Consider the following 14,651-nt stretch of genomic DNA (forward strand, 5'->3'; position numbering starts at 1 on the left):
CCTGAACAGATAACCATTTGCCCTAACATCTTCTGTAGGAATAGTCCATCTTTCCCTAACAATATGAAATGTTATCTTTACCATAAATAATTAGTTTTCCAAATATATTTGGATCTCTTTCTGGATTCCATTACACTAATCTATTAGTTTTTTCTCATGATACTACTATACTTGTCGAAACTGCAGTAACTTGATTATAAATTTTAAAATTCAGAATCGTAGGCCTTTTGTTTCGTTTTCCAAAATTTTCTTTGACATTTTCTTTCTTTTTTTTTTCTTTGACATTTTCAGATTTATTCTTCTCACATTGTAAAAGTTTTCCAATAAAAAAAAATCTTTTAGGATTCAAAAGAAATTATTTTAGGGGGCACCTGGAAGGCTCACTCAGTTAAGCGTCTGCCTTTGGCTCATGATCCAGGATCCTGGGATGGAGCTTAATGTCAGGCTCCCTGATCAGTGGGGAGTCTGCTTCTCCCTCTGCCCCTCCCCTCTGCTTATGCTTGTGTGCTCTCTCTCTCTCTCTGTGTCCCTCTCTTTCTCACACTCTCTCAAATTAAAATCTTTAAAACAAAACAAACAAACAAAAAAACCCAAAGGAAATGTTTTTAAATAAATAACCCTTACCTATCAGTTTAATACTTTTAGAAAAACCTCAGTTTTGTACATTTTGTATTTGGGATTTTTCCATTGATATGCAAAGACCCTGGGCTTTAGAATCAGGGAGCCTCACAAGCTTGTGACTGTAGTTCACTAGCTATGTGAACTTGAGTGAGTCAGTTAGCCTGCCAGCCCAACTCCTGTCTCTTCTGTATGGTAAAGGTTAATAATGCTTATCTCAGAAAGCTGTTGTGAGTTTGATGTTATTTTATTTATTAATCTGTTAATTGAATTACTGTTATGCTTGCAGAATTATTTTACATAAAGTGCTCAGCATATAGTAATTATGGCTCAAAGTAATTAACAGTTAATTTAGTAATTTCTGATCTTTTTAATTTTTAGTAATAATTTAGTAAGTGGGAACCATAATTGCTCTTATTACACTTCTAAAAAATAAGACATTTGAAGTATTTTAGATGAAATGACATGATATCTGGCATTCACTTCAAAATAAACTGAAAGAAGAGTGAAAGGTGGGGCTGAAATAAGATTGGGGTCCACGGAGGTTCTTTATGCTGTATTTTCCACTTTGGTATATTTGAAAATTGCCAGAATAAAAAGGTTTTTTTTTTTTTTAATGCATCTTTAAGAACTATTAAAAATGACAAAGTGTAAACTCTTCATGGGCACCTGGGTGGCTCAGTGGTTGAACATCTGTCTGCCTTTGGCTCAGGTCATGATCCCGGGGTCATGGGATTGAGTCCTGCATTGGGCTCCCCAGAGGGAGCCTGCTTCTCTGTTTACCTATGTCTCTGCCTCTCTCTGTGTGTCTCTCATAAATAAATAAAATCTTTTTTTAAAAAAAAAGTATAAACCATTATTATTTCTAAATGCAATATTATATATTTGTTGTATTATTTTCTGTACTTTCTTGCGCTTTTTTTTTAAACCTCTCAAAAAGAAGGAAGGCAAGGAGGGAAGGAGGAAGAAAAAAATAAGAAAGAGAAAGAAGATGCCATTGTCTTTTATCTCCCTTACCTGTGTAATGAAACACAATTGACCCTTCTACTGTTTTAATGCCAACTTAAACATGTAAAACATTTTAAGAGATTTCAGGTTAATATAAAGAACAATTTCTAATAATTAGAACTATTTATCAGCAGACCTGGCTCCTGTGATATAGTTATCACTCATCCCTGGATGGGGCTAATTGAGGTTAATTGACCCTTGGGGTCACTTTGAACTCTGATTCTATGAAACGACTTTGTAGTTAATATCATCCTTCCCTTTTGAAACTAAGAATCACAATAATCCACTATGCCTTTATAAAATTGATTGCTAATTAGAGTTACTCATTTAACAAATATGTGTGGGCAGCCTAGAGAAATAGGATAGTATAATTTACAGTGTAGTAAGGGAGAGGGGTAGCAGGAAGATAGATGGCTAAAGAAATAATTACAGGAGAGTACAATAAACAGCTGTGTTCAGAGGCTTTCAGGCACAGAAGGAGTTAATTCTGGGGCAGTAAGAGAAGACTTCACAGAAGTAACACATGGGCTGAGTCCTAGAAATTCTTTTTAAAAAGGTATATTTATCACTTAGCAGCAAAAGTTGTGTGGAAAAAAGAATTGTATGGCACATCTCTACAGTGGACCTCTGTAAAAATGTTAAGTGGAACAAGAAGATTCTCTGTAAATGATGTAGATCTCCAAGAGATTTTTATTTATTTATTTATTTATTTATTTATTTATTTATTTATAGATTTTATTTATTCATGAGAGACATAGAGAGAGAGGCAGAGACACAGGCCAAGGGAGAAGCAGGCTCCATGTAGGGAGCCCCATGCGGTCCTCCATCCCGGGATTCCAGGATCACGCCCTGGGCCAAAGGCAGGCACCAAACCGCTAAGCCACCCAGGCATCTCCAAGAGATAATATTTAAATTTTTTAAAAAACTTATTTAATCTTTACACCCAATTTGGGGCTCGAATTCACAACCCTGAGATCAAGAGTCACACGTTCTAAAAAAAAAAAGAGTCACACGTTCTACCCACCAAGCCAGCCAGGTGCCCCCTCCAAGAGATGATTGTAAGTGAATTAAACCCAGAGTGCAGAAATATGAACATAAAATATCTTTGCTATCTTTTGTGGTGCAATTTTTATGAACCACATCTTTCAGGAAGTTATTGGCTGTATATAATAAGACTTTTAACAACAGTAGCTTAAAAGAGTGCAGTGTTTATCTCAGCTAAGAAGGCTAGAGGTGGGCATTTCAGAGCTGGTATATCCCTCAAAGAAGTAAGTCATCTGGGGCCCAAGCTTCTCTGCTGTTCCTACTCTACCATCCTTAAATTGTGGGCCCCCGTTAGCCCCTTTAGGATCCTAAATCCCTTCTCATCCCCCAGGTTGGTAGGCCTTCTTTCAGACAGGAAGATGGGCTAAGTCCAAATTGCCAAAGGTGTGGTCATCAAGACAGTGTGGTACTGGCACAAAAACAGACACATAGATCAATGGAACAGAATAGAGAATCCAGAAGTGGACTCTCAACTTTATGGTCAACTAATATTCGATAAAGGAGGAAAGACTATCCACTGGAAGAAAGACAGTCTCTTCAATAAATGGTGCTGGGAACATTGGACATCCACATGCAGAAGAATGAAACTAGACCACTCTATTTCACCATACACAAATATAAACTCAAAATGGATGAAAGATCTAAATGCGAGACAAGATTCCATCAAAATCCTAGAGGAGAACACAGGCAACACCCTTTTTGAAGTCGGCCACAGTAACTTCTTGCAAGATACATCCACGAAGACAAAAGAAACAATAGCAAAAATGAACTATTGGGACTTCATCAAGATAAGAAGCTTTTGCACAGCAAAGGATACAGTCAACAAAACTCAAAGACAACCTACAGAATAGGAGAAGATATTTGGAAATGACGTATCAGATAAAGGGCTAGTTTCCAAGATCTATAAAGAACTTCTTAAACTCAACACCAAAGAAACAAACAATGCAATCATGAAATGGGCAAAAGACATGAACAGAAATCTCACAGAGGAAGACATTGACATGGCCAACACGCACATGAGAAAATGCTCCACATCACTTGCCATCAGGGAAATACAAAACCACAATGAGATACCACCTCACACCAGTGAGAATGGGGAAAATTAACAAGGCAGGAAACCACAAATGTTGGAGAGGATGTGGAGAAAAGGGAACCCTCTTACACTGTTGGTGGGAATGTGAACTGGTGCAGCCACTCTGGAAAACTGTGTAGAGGTTCCTCAAAGAGTTAAAAATAGACCTGCCCTACGACCCAGCAATTGCACTGCTGGGGATTTACCCCAAAGATACAGATGCAATGAAACGCTGGGACACCTGCACCCCGATGTTTATAGCAGCAATGGCCACAATAGCCAAAGTGTGGAAGGAGCCTCGGTGTCCATCGAAAGATGAATGGATAAAGAAGATGTGGTCTATGTATACAATGAAATATTCCTCAGCCATTAGAAATGACAAATACCCACCATTTGCTTCAACGTGGATGGAACTGGATGGTATTATGCTGAGTGAAATAAGTCAATTGGAGAAGGACAAACATTATATGGTCTCATTCATTTGGGGAATATAAATAATAGTGAAAGGGAATAGAAGGGAAGGGAGAAGAAATGGGTAGGAAATATCAGAAAGGGAGACAGAACATGAAGACTCCTAACTCTGGGAAATGAACTAGGAGTGGTGGAAGGGGAGGAGGGCCGGGGGTGGGGGTGAATGGGTGACGGGCACTGAGGGGGCACTTGACGGGATGAGCACTGGGTGTTATTCTGTATGTTGGCAAATTGAACACCAATAAAAAATAAATTTATTATTTAAAAAAAAATTGCCAAAGGTGCATGCCAACTGAATCTGTCTACTAACATCAGGAACTCAGAAGATTTCTCAGAAACTCCACCTAGTAGATTTCTGCTTACATTCTTAGGCCGGACTGTGCTACATGATCACTACTAGCCTCAGGGGGTCTTGGGGAAGTATTTTTAAGTGAGTACATTGTCACTCCATGTATAATCAAAGATATGTTGGTAGTGAGGAACATAAGAATGGATAGGTAACTAGCAGTGTCTGCCATACTTACATCTAAAACTTAGGATGCTAAAAAAAAAAATGGAGAAATGTTGCGAAAAAATGGATCAAAACAGATGAAGCTGTTTCATATAACTGAAAGAATATGATTTGGGGGAAATTTTTGTAGAAACATTGATTAATCCTCAGTTTCATTCAATGTGGTAATTACTTCCCTACTCTGATTATTTAACATAAGTGGTATTCATTTGTGACTCTTTTCCAATCAAGATTTAGCATGAAAAATACCCAAGAGTACTAAAATGTATGTACATAAAATGGCATGAAGACTTTTATTTAAGATAATTTTTAAAATCCAGTATGTTGAAAGTTTACTAGATTGCTTTGGTTGGCTAAAACAGGAATAAGATAATGAGAAGAAAAATTTCCCAGATTCTTTCCTACTGTCACTACTTCTCTGCTATACACTAAATTATACTCTTGCATAATGTGATCTGGAGTTGTTTATCTGATGATAAAATCTTAGAAATTGAGATTGTAGTACCAAATAGGGGAATTACAGGACAGATTTCAAAGATGACAATTTATTTCATTTATATTTTCTATAGAAAACTGTTAATAGCAATATTTTTGTCTCTTTGTAACTGTTAACTGAAGTCTAGGTAAATTTTTTTTAATCCCTGAATCTTAGGATTTGGGAACTGGAAGGAATTGTTTCTCTTTCAGTGGTGATAAGACCTTGTGCCTAAGAGTTGAAGGGATTTGCCCCTAAACTGTGTGATGTTAGAGGCAGAAGTAGAACTATTATCCAGATTCTTGACGAGCTAAATCACTTGATTTGGTTCTGCTCAAATGATTTGGAAACAACTTGATTACTTTTCCCAGTTATTATGAACAAAAAGAGTCAAATCTATTCATAATATATTCTCTCCTAGAAAACTCTTCTGTAGTGCTTAGAACTAGGGATAAAAATTGGACAAGTTGTGATGGGCATATACCAGTGTTGATAACATTGGTAACTTTGGCCTTTTTTCCCTCCTCATTCACTATTCATTATGTAAATAAACATTTTAAATTGTCATTGGTCATTATGACAAGGTGGCTCTAAGTTCCAGCTTTGTCCTTTACAAACTGAATGTTCTTGATCAAGTATTTAACCTCACCAGACCTGCTGTAATTAGAAGCACAAGTAGATAATATAAATGAAAGTTCTTTGTAAATGGTGTGTACTGTACAAATTATGGCTTTTCACTTTTACTATTACGATTGTTTTTGATTCTGAGCATGTGGCATTTAAAGATTGCTATTTAATGAATGCTGTTTTATGATTATAGATGTCTTTCTTAAAAGCTCATGATCATTTAGTTTCAGCCTCAGAGTAATTCAAAAACACTTACAACTGGGACACCTAGGTGGCTCAGTGGTTGAGTGTCTGCCTTTGGCTCAGAGCATGATCCCAGAATCCTGGGATCAAGTCCCACATCAGGCTTCCCCCGCGGAGCCTGGTTCTCCCAATGCCTAAGTTTCTGCCTCTCTCTGTATGTCTCTCATGAATAAATGAAATCTTTAAAAAAAGAAAAAAAAAACACCTACAACTTCTTGCATGCCTGGTTATTACTTTCTTTCATAAGCTGGCTGACGGAGACATCTGTCCAGTCCTTAACCCTTCCTGAGTTATAGACTTGCCAACACTCCCATTGTGTGATTTCTGTGAAATGTGACTATATGGATTTTTCCAGTGATTGGTATTATAAACTAGAGAACAGAATACTAATAAAATATGTTTTTATTTCTTTAGTTACTATTTTAAACGATACTTTTAAATATTAGCTCCTTTTGTTTTTAAATGTTTTCTGTTAACTTTTCAGTAGTCTTTAATTTAGGATTAAAAAGTCTTATATTTATTATCTGATTTTTTATATTTATTTGTCTCCATGTCTAAGGCTGTCTTTCAGAATATTTTTCCTAAATCATTTAAAAAGAAATATCATCCCTCCTCAAAAACGCTGCCTGTGGAACAAAATATAGGCCCTTTAACCTGCTGTAATCTAGCTCCAGGTTCCTACCTCTCACTTATCCCCACAGACCCTGTACTCTGGCCAACCTGACCTCCTCCCCCTCTTGCCTTCACCAAACCGTGATTCCTGTTCTTCATTATTCTGGGATTCCTAATCTCTACTGTTGTGTCTGCCCTTCCTCTCTAGCTGAGATACCATACCTGCCATTCAAGTCCCAGCACAAATTTACCTTCCTCAGAGAAAATGTTAAAATTTTGCAGCTGGCAATCTAGGAAGCAGCCTAGTATAGTAGAAATAGAAAGGATTTTGAAGTCTCTATCAATTTTCTATTATATAACAAACTGCCCCCAAAATTTGCTGGCTTAACACAGTAAACATTTTATTTTTCATGGTTCTGTGGATTGGCTGGACTGATCCTCTGCTAGTTCCTCCTGGGTTTATTTATGTGGCTGCATTTACCGGGAGGTCAACTGGAAAGTAAGCATGGTTAGGAAAGTTGGGTTTTCCTCTCTCCATGTTGCCTTTCATCCTGAAGGAGGCTAGACTAGGTTTCTTCACATGTAGTCTTGGGAAAACATTCCAAGAGGGTGAGCCCCAGTGCAAAATCACTTACCAAGCTTGTTTGTCCCACTTTTGCTGGTATCCCACTAGCCAAACAAGTCATATAATCAACTCAGAGCTAATCGAGGAGGAGACGTGACATGGATGTCAGGAGGTATGATTTGTCAGTGGCCATTGGTATAATCGTCTGCCACAGTCTACCCTCAGGTCCCCATGATTCACATTCCTTCCTTATGCAACGTATATTTAACCACTTCCCAAGACCCCAGAGTCTCATGTATTTCATGCCATCAAGCTCAAGGTCCACGATCTCATAATTTTGGTTAGGTCTCTTTGTAGATGCGACTCCTCTTAATCCAGGGAACAAAAAGGATGAGTTATGACCTACCTGTACCGCCACTACACATAGCACAGAATGGTGAGCCAGGAACAAGATAACCACAATAGTCACTTCCATTGAAAAAGAGGGAGGAATGGAAAGCACATAATAATCAATGGCCCATAGTAATTCTGAAATCCAACTGGGTATACAGTATGAGGACCTCTGTCTCTAGAAGCAAGGAATATTTCTTGACTAGGACCCAGTCTGTTTCTCAGGAGAGGTTCCCTGATCCACTGTCCTCCAGAATCCTTTACTCTCTGAACTATTTTCCCTGAACATTTGCAATAAGAAACAATTTAGAGAGAGCTACACTTGTGAGCATAGCATAGCATAGAGTATGGAATCACTATGTTATACAGCTGAAACTAATGTAACACTGTGTGTCAACTCTACTTCAATGAAGGAGGAGGAGGAGGAGGAGGAGGAGAAGAAAGAAAGAAAGAAAGAAAGAAAGAAAGAAAGAAAGAAAGAAAGAAAGAAAGAAAGAAAGAAAGAAAGAAAGAAAGAAAGAAAGAAAGAAAGAAAGAAAGAAAGAAAGAAAGAAAGAAAGAAAGAAAGAAAGAAAGAAAGAAAGAAGAAAGGAAGGAAGGAAGGAAGGAAGGAAGGAAGGAAGGAAGGAAAGAAAGAAAGAAAGAAAGAAAGAAAGAAAGAAAGAAAGAAAGAAAGAAAGAAAGAAAGAAAGAAAGAAAGAAAGAAAGAGAAAGAAAGAAAGAAAGAAAGAAAGAAAGAAAGAAAGAAAGAAAGAAAAAAGAAAGAAGAGAGAGGGAGGGAGGAAGGAAGGAAGGAAAAAGGAGGAGGAGGAGGAAGGGGGAGGAAGAGGAGGAAGAAGAAGAAGAAGGGAGGAGGAGGAGGAAGAAGAAGAAGAGGAGGAGGAGGAGGAGGAGATTTATACTTGTAGCTGAGTAGCCGTCTCAGCCTGATTTCTTGTCCATGGAAGTTGATTTAGAAGCTCCTTTTTTTTTTTTCGTTTTCCTTTTTCCCTTTTGGACTGTCTCTTGTCACTTTTACTTGAAGCTCATACAACTCCCTTAACTGCTTTTTCCTTAAATGTCATTAATGTTCTTTTCGTGTCCTAAAAGCCACATCCATAGTTCTTTTTGGAGATGGACATCTCAACTTTAAGTTGGGTGTAAGGCTGCTGTGGGACAGAACCCTTGGAGTTCTTAGAAGACCTTTTGTCTAGCAAAGGGATCTGTTGGGCATCACCTTATATTTTTAGGTCTCTAGAAAAGGTCTTATAGCCACAGTTTTGTTTTTATCTTTTTCTTAATACCATTTCTTTCTTTGGCAGGATTTTTTCTGGAGAGACTGGAGATGTGAAAGTTTTCTTTTTTTTTTTTTTTAAGATTTTTATTTATTCATGAGAGTCACAGAGAGAGAGAGAGAAGAGAGAGTGACAGAGACACAGGCAGAGGGAGAAGCAGGCTCCAGGCAGGGAGCCCAATGTAGGACTCGATCCCAGGACTCCAGGATCATACCCTGACCTGAAGGCAGACGCTCAACTGAGCCACCCAGGTGTCCCAAAAGTTTTATTTTCAGCATAGGGAGTCTTTTCTCCCTTACTAGTCCTGTAAATTGTGCTTCCAAACTAACAGTTCTCTCTTTAGCTCATCTCTCTTGTACCTTGGCATGCACAGCTACAATAATCCAAATGACATTTCACCATTCTGCCTGAGAATCAATCACCCCATCCAGATACATAATTTCATTATATATATTTTCTATCTTTCAAGTTACCATAGGCAACAGTTTTGCCAGTTGTTTCACTACCTTCTAACACAGTATGTCCCTTCTCAGTCTCCAATAACAATTTCTCACTGCCTTTCCAGATGCCACTAGGAATTTGCCATTTCTTCAGCTTTCCCATTTAGCCCCCCACCCCCACCCCCCATCAATCAGACTCAAAGCCAGTGACACATATTTTAGGCTTTTGTTAAACAGCACACCACACCCAGATATGCTAGTTTCTGTATCAGGTATCTATTCCTACGTAGCAAACTATAATTTAGTAACTTGAAACAGTCATTTTATTTCTTAGCAATATGTGGATTGACCAGATAGTTCTGCCTGGGATCACTCATGTGACTGCTTTGGACAAGTCTTAATCCATAAGCATTTTTCAGGCTTTGCTTGTGTCACATTTGCTAAGGTCTTTTTGGCCAAAGTCAGTCACATGGCTAAGCCCAGAGTTAGTGTGGAAGAGACAACCAAGGACAAGGAAACCAGGTAGTCTGATTCCATGAAGTCATTTGTAACAAATTTCAACAGATTTCCAGCCCTACGTTACTGTGTGCCTTTGGGAAAGCCATTTAACAGTGTGCAACAATTTTCTCACATATAACAAGAAGTTAATACCTATCATAGGATGGTTATGGAATTTAAATATTTTAGAAATTGTTTGGATTTTTATGATATTAAAATAATACTTTTGTCATTGTAGAAAATGTATAAACTATAGAAAAGTATAAGAAAAGAAGCATTTTGGGGTGCCTGGGTCACTCAGATGGTAGTGTCTATCTTCGGCTCAGATCATGATCCCAGAGTCCTGAGATCAAGCCCCACATCAGGCTCTGCTGCTTCTCCCTCTCCCTCTCCCCCTTCCTCCCACTTGTGCTCTTTTCTCTCTCCTCTATCAAATACATAAATAAAATCTTTTTCTAAAAAAAGGAAAGAAAAACATTTATTGACATCCCATCTGATACAGTACTATACTATAAACTTCTCCAGGGCCTTCTCTGTTTTATTTACTACTGTAGGTATATATCTTTTTATTTTGAAATGTAAGATCTTTAAGGAAGGTGACCACATTTTATTCAGCTCTGTAAATACCATAGCTTTGCATTAGGATTAAAAAAGATAATGTATAAAAGTGCTTAGCATAATGCCTGACACAGGTTATGTTTCCCCTTAAATTGGAGTTTCATTAGGTACTAGTAAGGATTTTCAGTAATCCTAAAATCACAGAGGTGGGAAAGGTATACTAATAACAAGTATCTAAATGGAACTGTAGAGGATGGCCGCACTGGCCAGCTTCTCTGGAAAATCCTGGTTATTCATGGGATGGAAGGTGAGGAATGTTATACGGAAGGAACATGTCAAGATCTGCTTATAGATCCCAAACTGCTTAGTGGAGAGCCCTCTATTAAAAACTTCATTAAAAATGAATAATATTTTAAAGAGAGAGAGAGAGAGAGAGACAAAGAGACTAGTCACTGAAATATTTTATTGTTGAAAACTGGCATTAGTGATATGATGGTATTCTTGAAACTCAGACAAATCTTACCTTCATATTTTAGTCAAAGAAGTTTGGCAGAGATCACAGAACTTATCCATACTGCTCTCCTCGTACATCGTGGGATAGTAAATTTAAATGAATTGCAATCTTCTGATGGAGCACTGAAAGACATGCAATTTGGAAATAAAATAGCTATCCTGAGTGGAGACTTTCTTCTAGCAAATGCCTGCAATGGACTAGCTCTGCTACAAAATACCAAGGTAATACTGGGTAATTTATTTGTATCTGGATGGCTTTTAGGAGGCTCTGCTGGAGCTATGGAGGTCTGTGTACCCTGCTGCCCCAATTCCCCACATGTAGATAGATGCTCAGTAAAATTGTGATGATGATGGTGGCAGTGTCAGCACCAGGTAAAACCAATAAATGCTAGCAAGGAGTTTTGAAATTAACTTCTGTTTTTTTCTGGTTATAATTATTTGTTAATTATAAAATACTGTCAAATATTTAACACAAAGAAGATATATAAACAAATATTACCTATTTACCTCACTATCCAGAGATAATCACTGTTAGTTAATATTGCGATGTATTTCCTTTCAAGCTTTTTGTTTGCTTACTCCTGCCTTTATATATGTGAATTTTTTGTAACATAGATGAGAACTTAACATGCATAAGGTTTTTTTTTTAATCCTGCCAGTTTTTTCCTTTATCATATTATAATGTGGGTATTCTCCTACGTTATTAACATCTTTCACACACTTTGTAATGGTTGTATAATATTCAGCTATTTAGATGTAATATCATTTATTTAACAGACTTCTCGTTTTGGGAATTTAAGTCACTTCTAATTTTTTATTGTCATAAATAGATCTTCAGTAAACATCTTTACACAGCCATATCCCTCATTTCAGATTATTTTGTTCAGATAAATACCTAAAAGTGGTGCAAAGGGTTTAAACATTTTTAGCATTCTTGATGATACATATTGCCAAGCTGTTTTCTAGAAAGATGATAGAAATATTCCTTATATATGAGTTTGAATCAGTTTATTCATGAAATAACAGTGGCCTGAACAAGATAGAATTTATTTCTTTCTCATGTAAAAACATCCAGGAGTAGGCAATCTGGGGTTAATTCTACAAACTCAGGAACCAAGATGTTTTTTGTCTTACTGCTCCGCCATCCCTATCTTACGCTTTATTTTTGGCCTCAAATGGCTGCCATCATGTTCTCACTCCATTCCACAGGAAAGGAGGAGGAGGAAGTACAGAGAAAGACAGATCTCCTTCTCTTGAAGGTGAAGTGAGAGGACATCCTGGTTTGCTTAGAATAGTCTTAAGTGCTGACCCAGAATCCCATCTGATTTAACATTTGTCCTGAATTTTTTAAGAGAGAACGATTATGAATAGTTACATTAGGATGAGCCAGGATAGGTCTCGTAGATGTCTGCTTTATACTTCCAACCTCTGCCTCAGTTTTTGTCCAGTGTAGGCTAATAGTATGTGAGACCCATGTACAGTGGAGAGAGTGCTCTCATGTTAGCATGATATTAAATCTAGAGGACAACCAGCAATAACTTATCTCTTTTCCCAACCCTTTCAGACACCTCCACATCAAGGAAAGAACGCAGGGCAATTGCTGATAGAACAAAGTGTGCTGAATGCCTAGGTTAACCTATGCGGCCTGTGCATGGCCTTCAAGAGTCACCAAGCCACCAGGTACCAGTCCAAAAGCTCAGTGGGAAACATAGTAAGGTGGAAGTTGGACATCAGTGAAGTATCTATGGGAAATCAAGGCTGATCAGAGAAGGTAGAGAGTAGACTGACCACGCTTGCCTGTATAATGTAAATCTCTAACTGTTTAATTGTTTGGCAACACTTTGTTTTTGCAATAAACCCTCTTGGCAGCAATAAGCTAAAAACTATATATTTCATTTTTTTAAATACTGAGAAAGTTGATAAGGAATGCATAATTTACACAAAATGTGAACATTCCCTAGCCACTGGGGAGGCCATACTATTATCACTGGCCACATGAAAACAAGAAGCATCAGATCCGCTGAAAAAGTATCACGATCTAAAAAAAAAAAAAAAAAAAAAAAAAAAAAAAAAAAAAGTATCACGATCTATTTCCGAAGTTAGTATTTACTTCCAGAAGATTTCCGAAGATGACGACTTAACATATATAGCTACAGAAGGTATATATTCATACCACTTTGTGAAGCCTAACTTTTAGACAAATGTCTATTTTTCTAAATTAATTTCACTCATTTTCGACTACAAGTTTTTATGTGCACGTGGTCAAGGGTAAGCAATAACTTCCCATTTGTTGGCAGAAGAGAACTTTGCAAACAGCTAAATAATTCCATTTTAGTTGAGTGTCTTCAGGTACTTTAAGCAATTAAATCATTTTAGTTAATTCAGGAAAAGCTTTATTTTTTCCATCCATTCATGAAATCAAGGTAAAGCTTTTGGAAGTATATTCTATCAGAGGTAAAGCCATTATGAGTGAGATTGGAACTTCAGTTTAAAGTACAACATGGAAGGGGCACCTGGCTGGCTCAGTCAGTAAAGCATCCAATTCTTGATCTCAGGGTTCAAGCCCCACACTGGAAGTACAACATGGGAGATAAAATTATTAGTTTATAATAACAATACAGGTACACATTTTGGTGAGGCACACACAGTGTTGTGGTGAAAACAATGTTCTTACTACATTACAAAACCTATGGAATAGTTGGAATTCGCTGTGGCGTACCCATAATTCATAATCACATTCAAACAAGCGTCAACATTCTGTTAATTAAAATAGAAAGTATTGTTATAAAAATTTACAAGTATCTTTAATGTTCAAGTCTTTGAACTGTTAAGATTTTGAGGATTTTTGTGTTGAGTACAGAAATACAGGGTCAGCACAGCAATATGTGCCTTCTGTCTTTGTTGCCTATCATTAATCAGACTTTCAAAATCTTTATAACCAAAAATGGTATTGAATGAGTCATCAAAGTTTTGGTGACATCTTGCTCAGAATCCATTCAAAATCTTAAATCAGGCATTCAACAAATAGAACACCAAATGAAACTTTTAGGGAATTATAATGAAAAGAATTAATGAATTACAGTTAATGAAAATTCCATTGGAATTTTTCCTTACAAAAGCAAGGGAGGAAGAGAAGAAAATAAATAGTAAGATCTCAAATACTACCCAGGATTAAAATTTGCAGTTCTGTAATTGTGATTTGGAATATCTCACCTTGTAAGAAGAATCTTTTGGTAGTGTTCCTATTTTGAATAAATTATACACACACACATGAATAAAATGAAATTGAGAAGGCCTAGATTTTGCAGCATCTAATTTTAGCAAAACATTCAAAAGAATCATATAGGCAATTTATTTGACAAGCTTTGTCTTATAAAAATATTTGTCAAAGAAAAGTACTCTGAAGGAAGCAAAGACAAGTACCTTGAAAATATTTGGACTAGAATAGTTACATTTTACAATATTTAAAAATAATTAGAATGGAGTTCCTCTTCCATTTAGCAAATTTGCTCAGAGCCTACAGGTAACTCAGAATCTATAGATTGAGCATTCTCTCAATTAAAAAATACTGTGATCTGCCAATAAGAATCAATTGAAGGTATGAATAATTTCAAATTAGTCATAAAGTGCAACTGTGAAGAATATTGCTGGCAGTTTTATTTTTAAGTGCCGTATTTTTAAAAACACATTCTTCAGGACACCTGGCTGGCTCAATCGGTAGGGCATGTGACT

General features: G+C 36.9%; 1 protein-coding gene across 12 annotated transcripts in view; it reads left to right on the forward strand.

Moving 5' to 3' along the window:
* Nucleotides 1-14,651, forward strand: part of PDSS2 (decaprenyl diphosphate synthase subunit 2) — a 250,590-nt gene that overhangs the window by 140,610 nt on the left and 95,329 nt on the right. For all 12 annotated transcript variants that reach the window (XR_012033755.1, XM_072831884.1, XM_072831888.1 and 9 more), the window contains one exon: nucleotides 10,943-11,141. Coding sequence is in view for 11 of the 12 variants with exons in the window: in XM_072831884.1 (XP_072687985.1) it covers nucleotides 10,943-11,141 (199 nt within the window). In the remaining variant the exon portion in view is untranslated. The remainder of the gene's footprint in view (nucleotides 1-10,942; nucleotides 11,142-14,651) is intronic.

Source organism: Canis lupus, chromosome 7 (genome assembly GCF_048164855.1).
Source record: "Canis lupus baileyi chromosome 7, mCanLup2.hap1, whole genome shotgun sequence".
NCBI classification, from domain to species: Eukaryota; Metazoa; Chordata; class Mammalia; order Carnivora; family Canidae; genus Canis; species Canis lupus.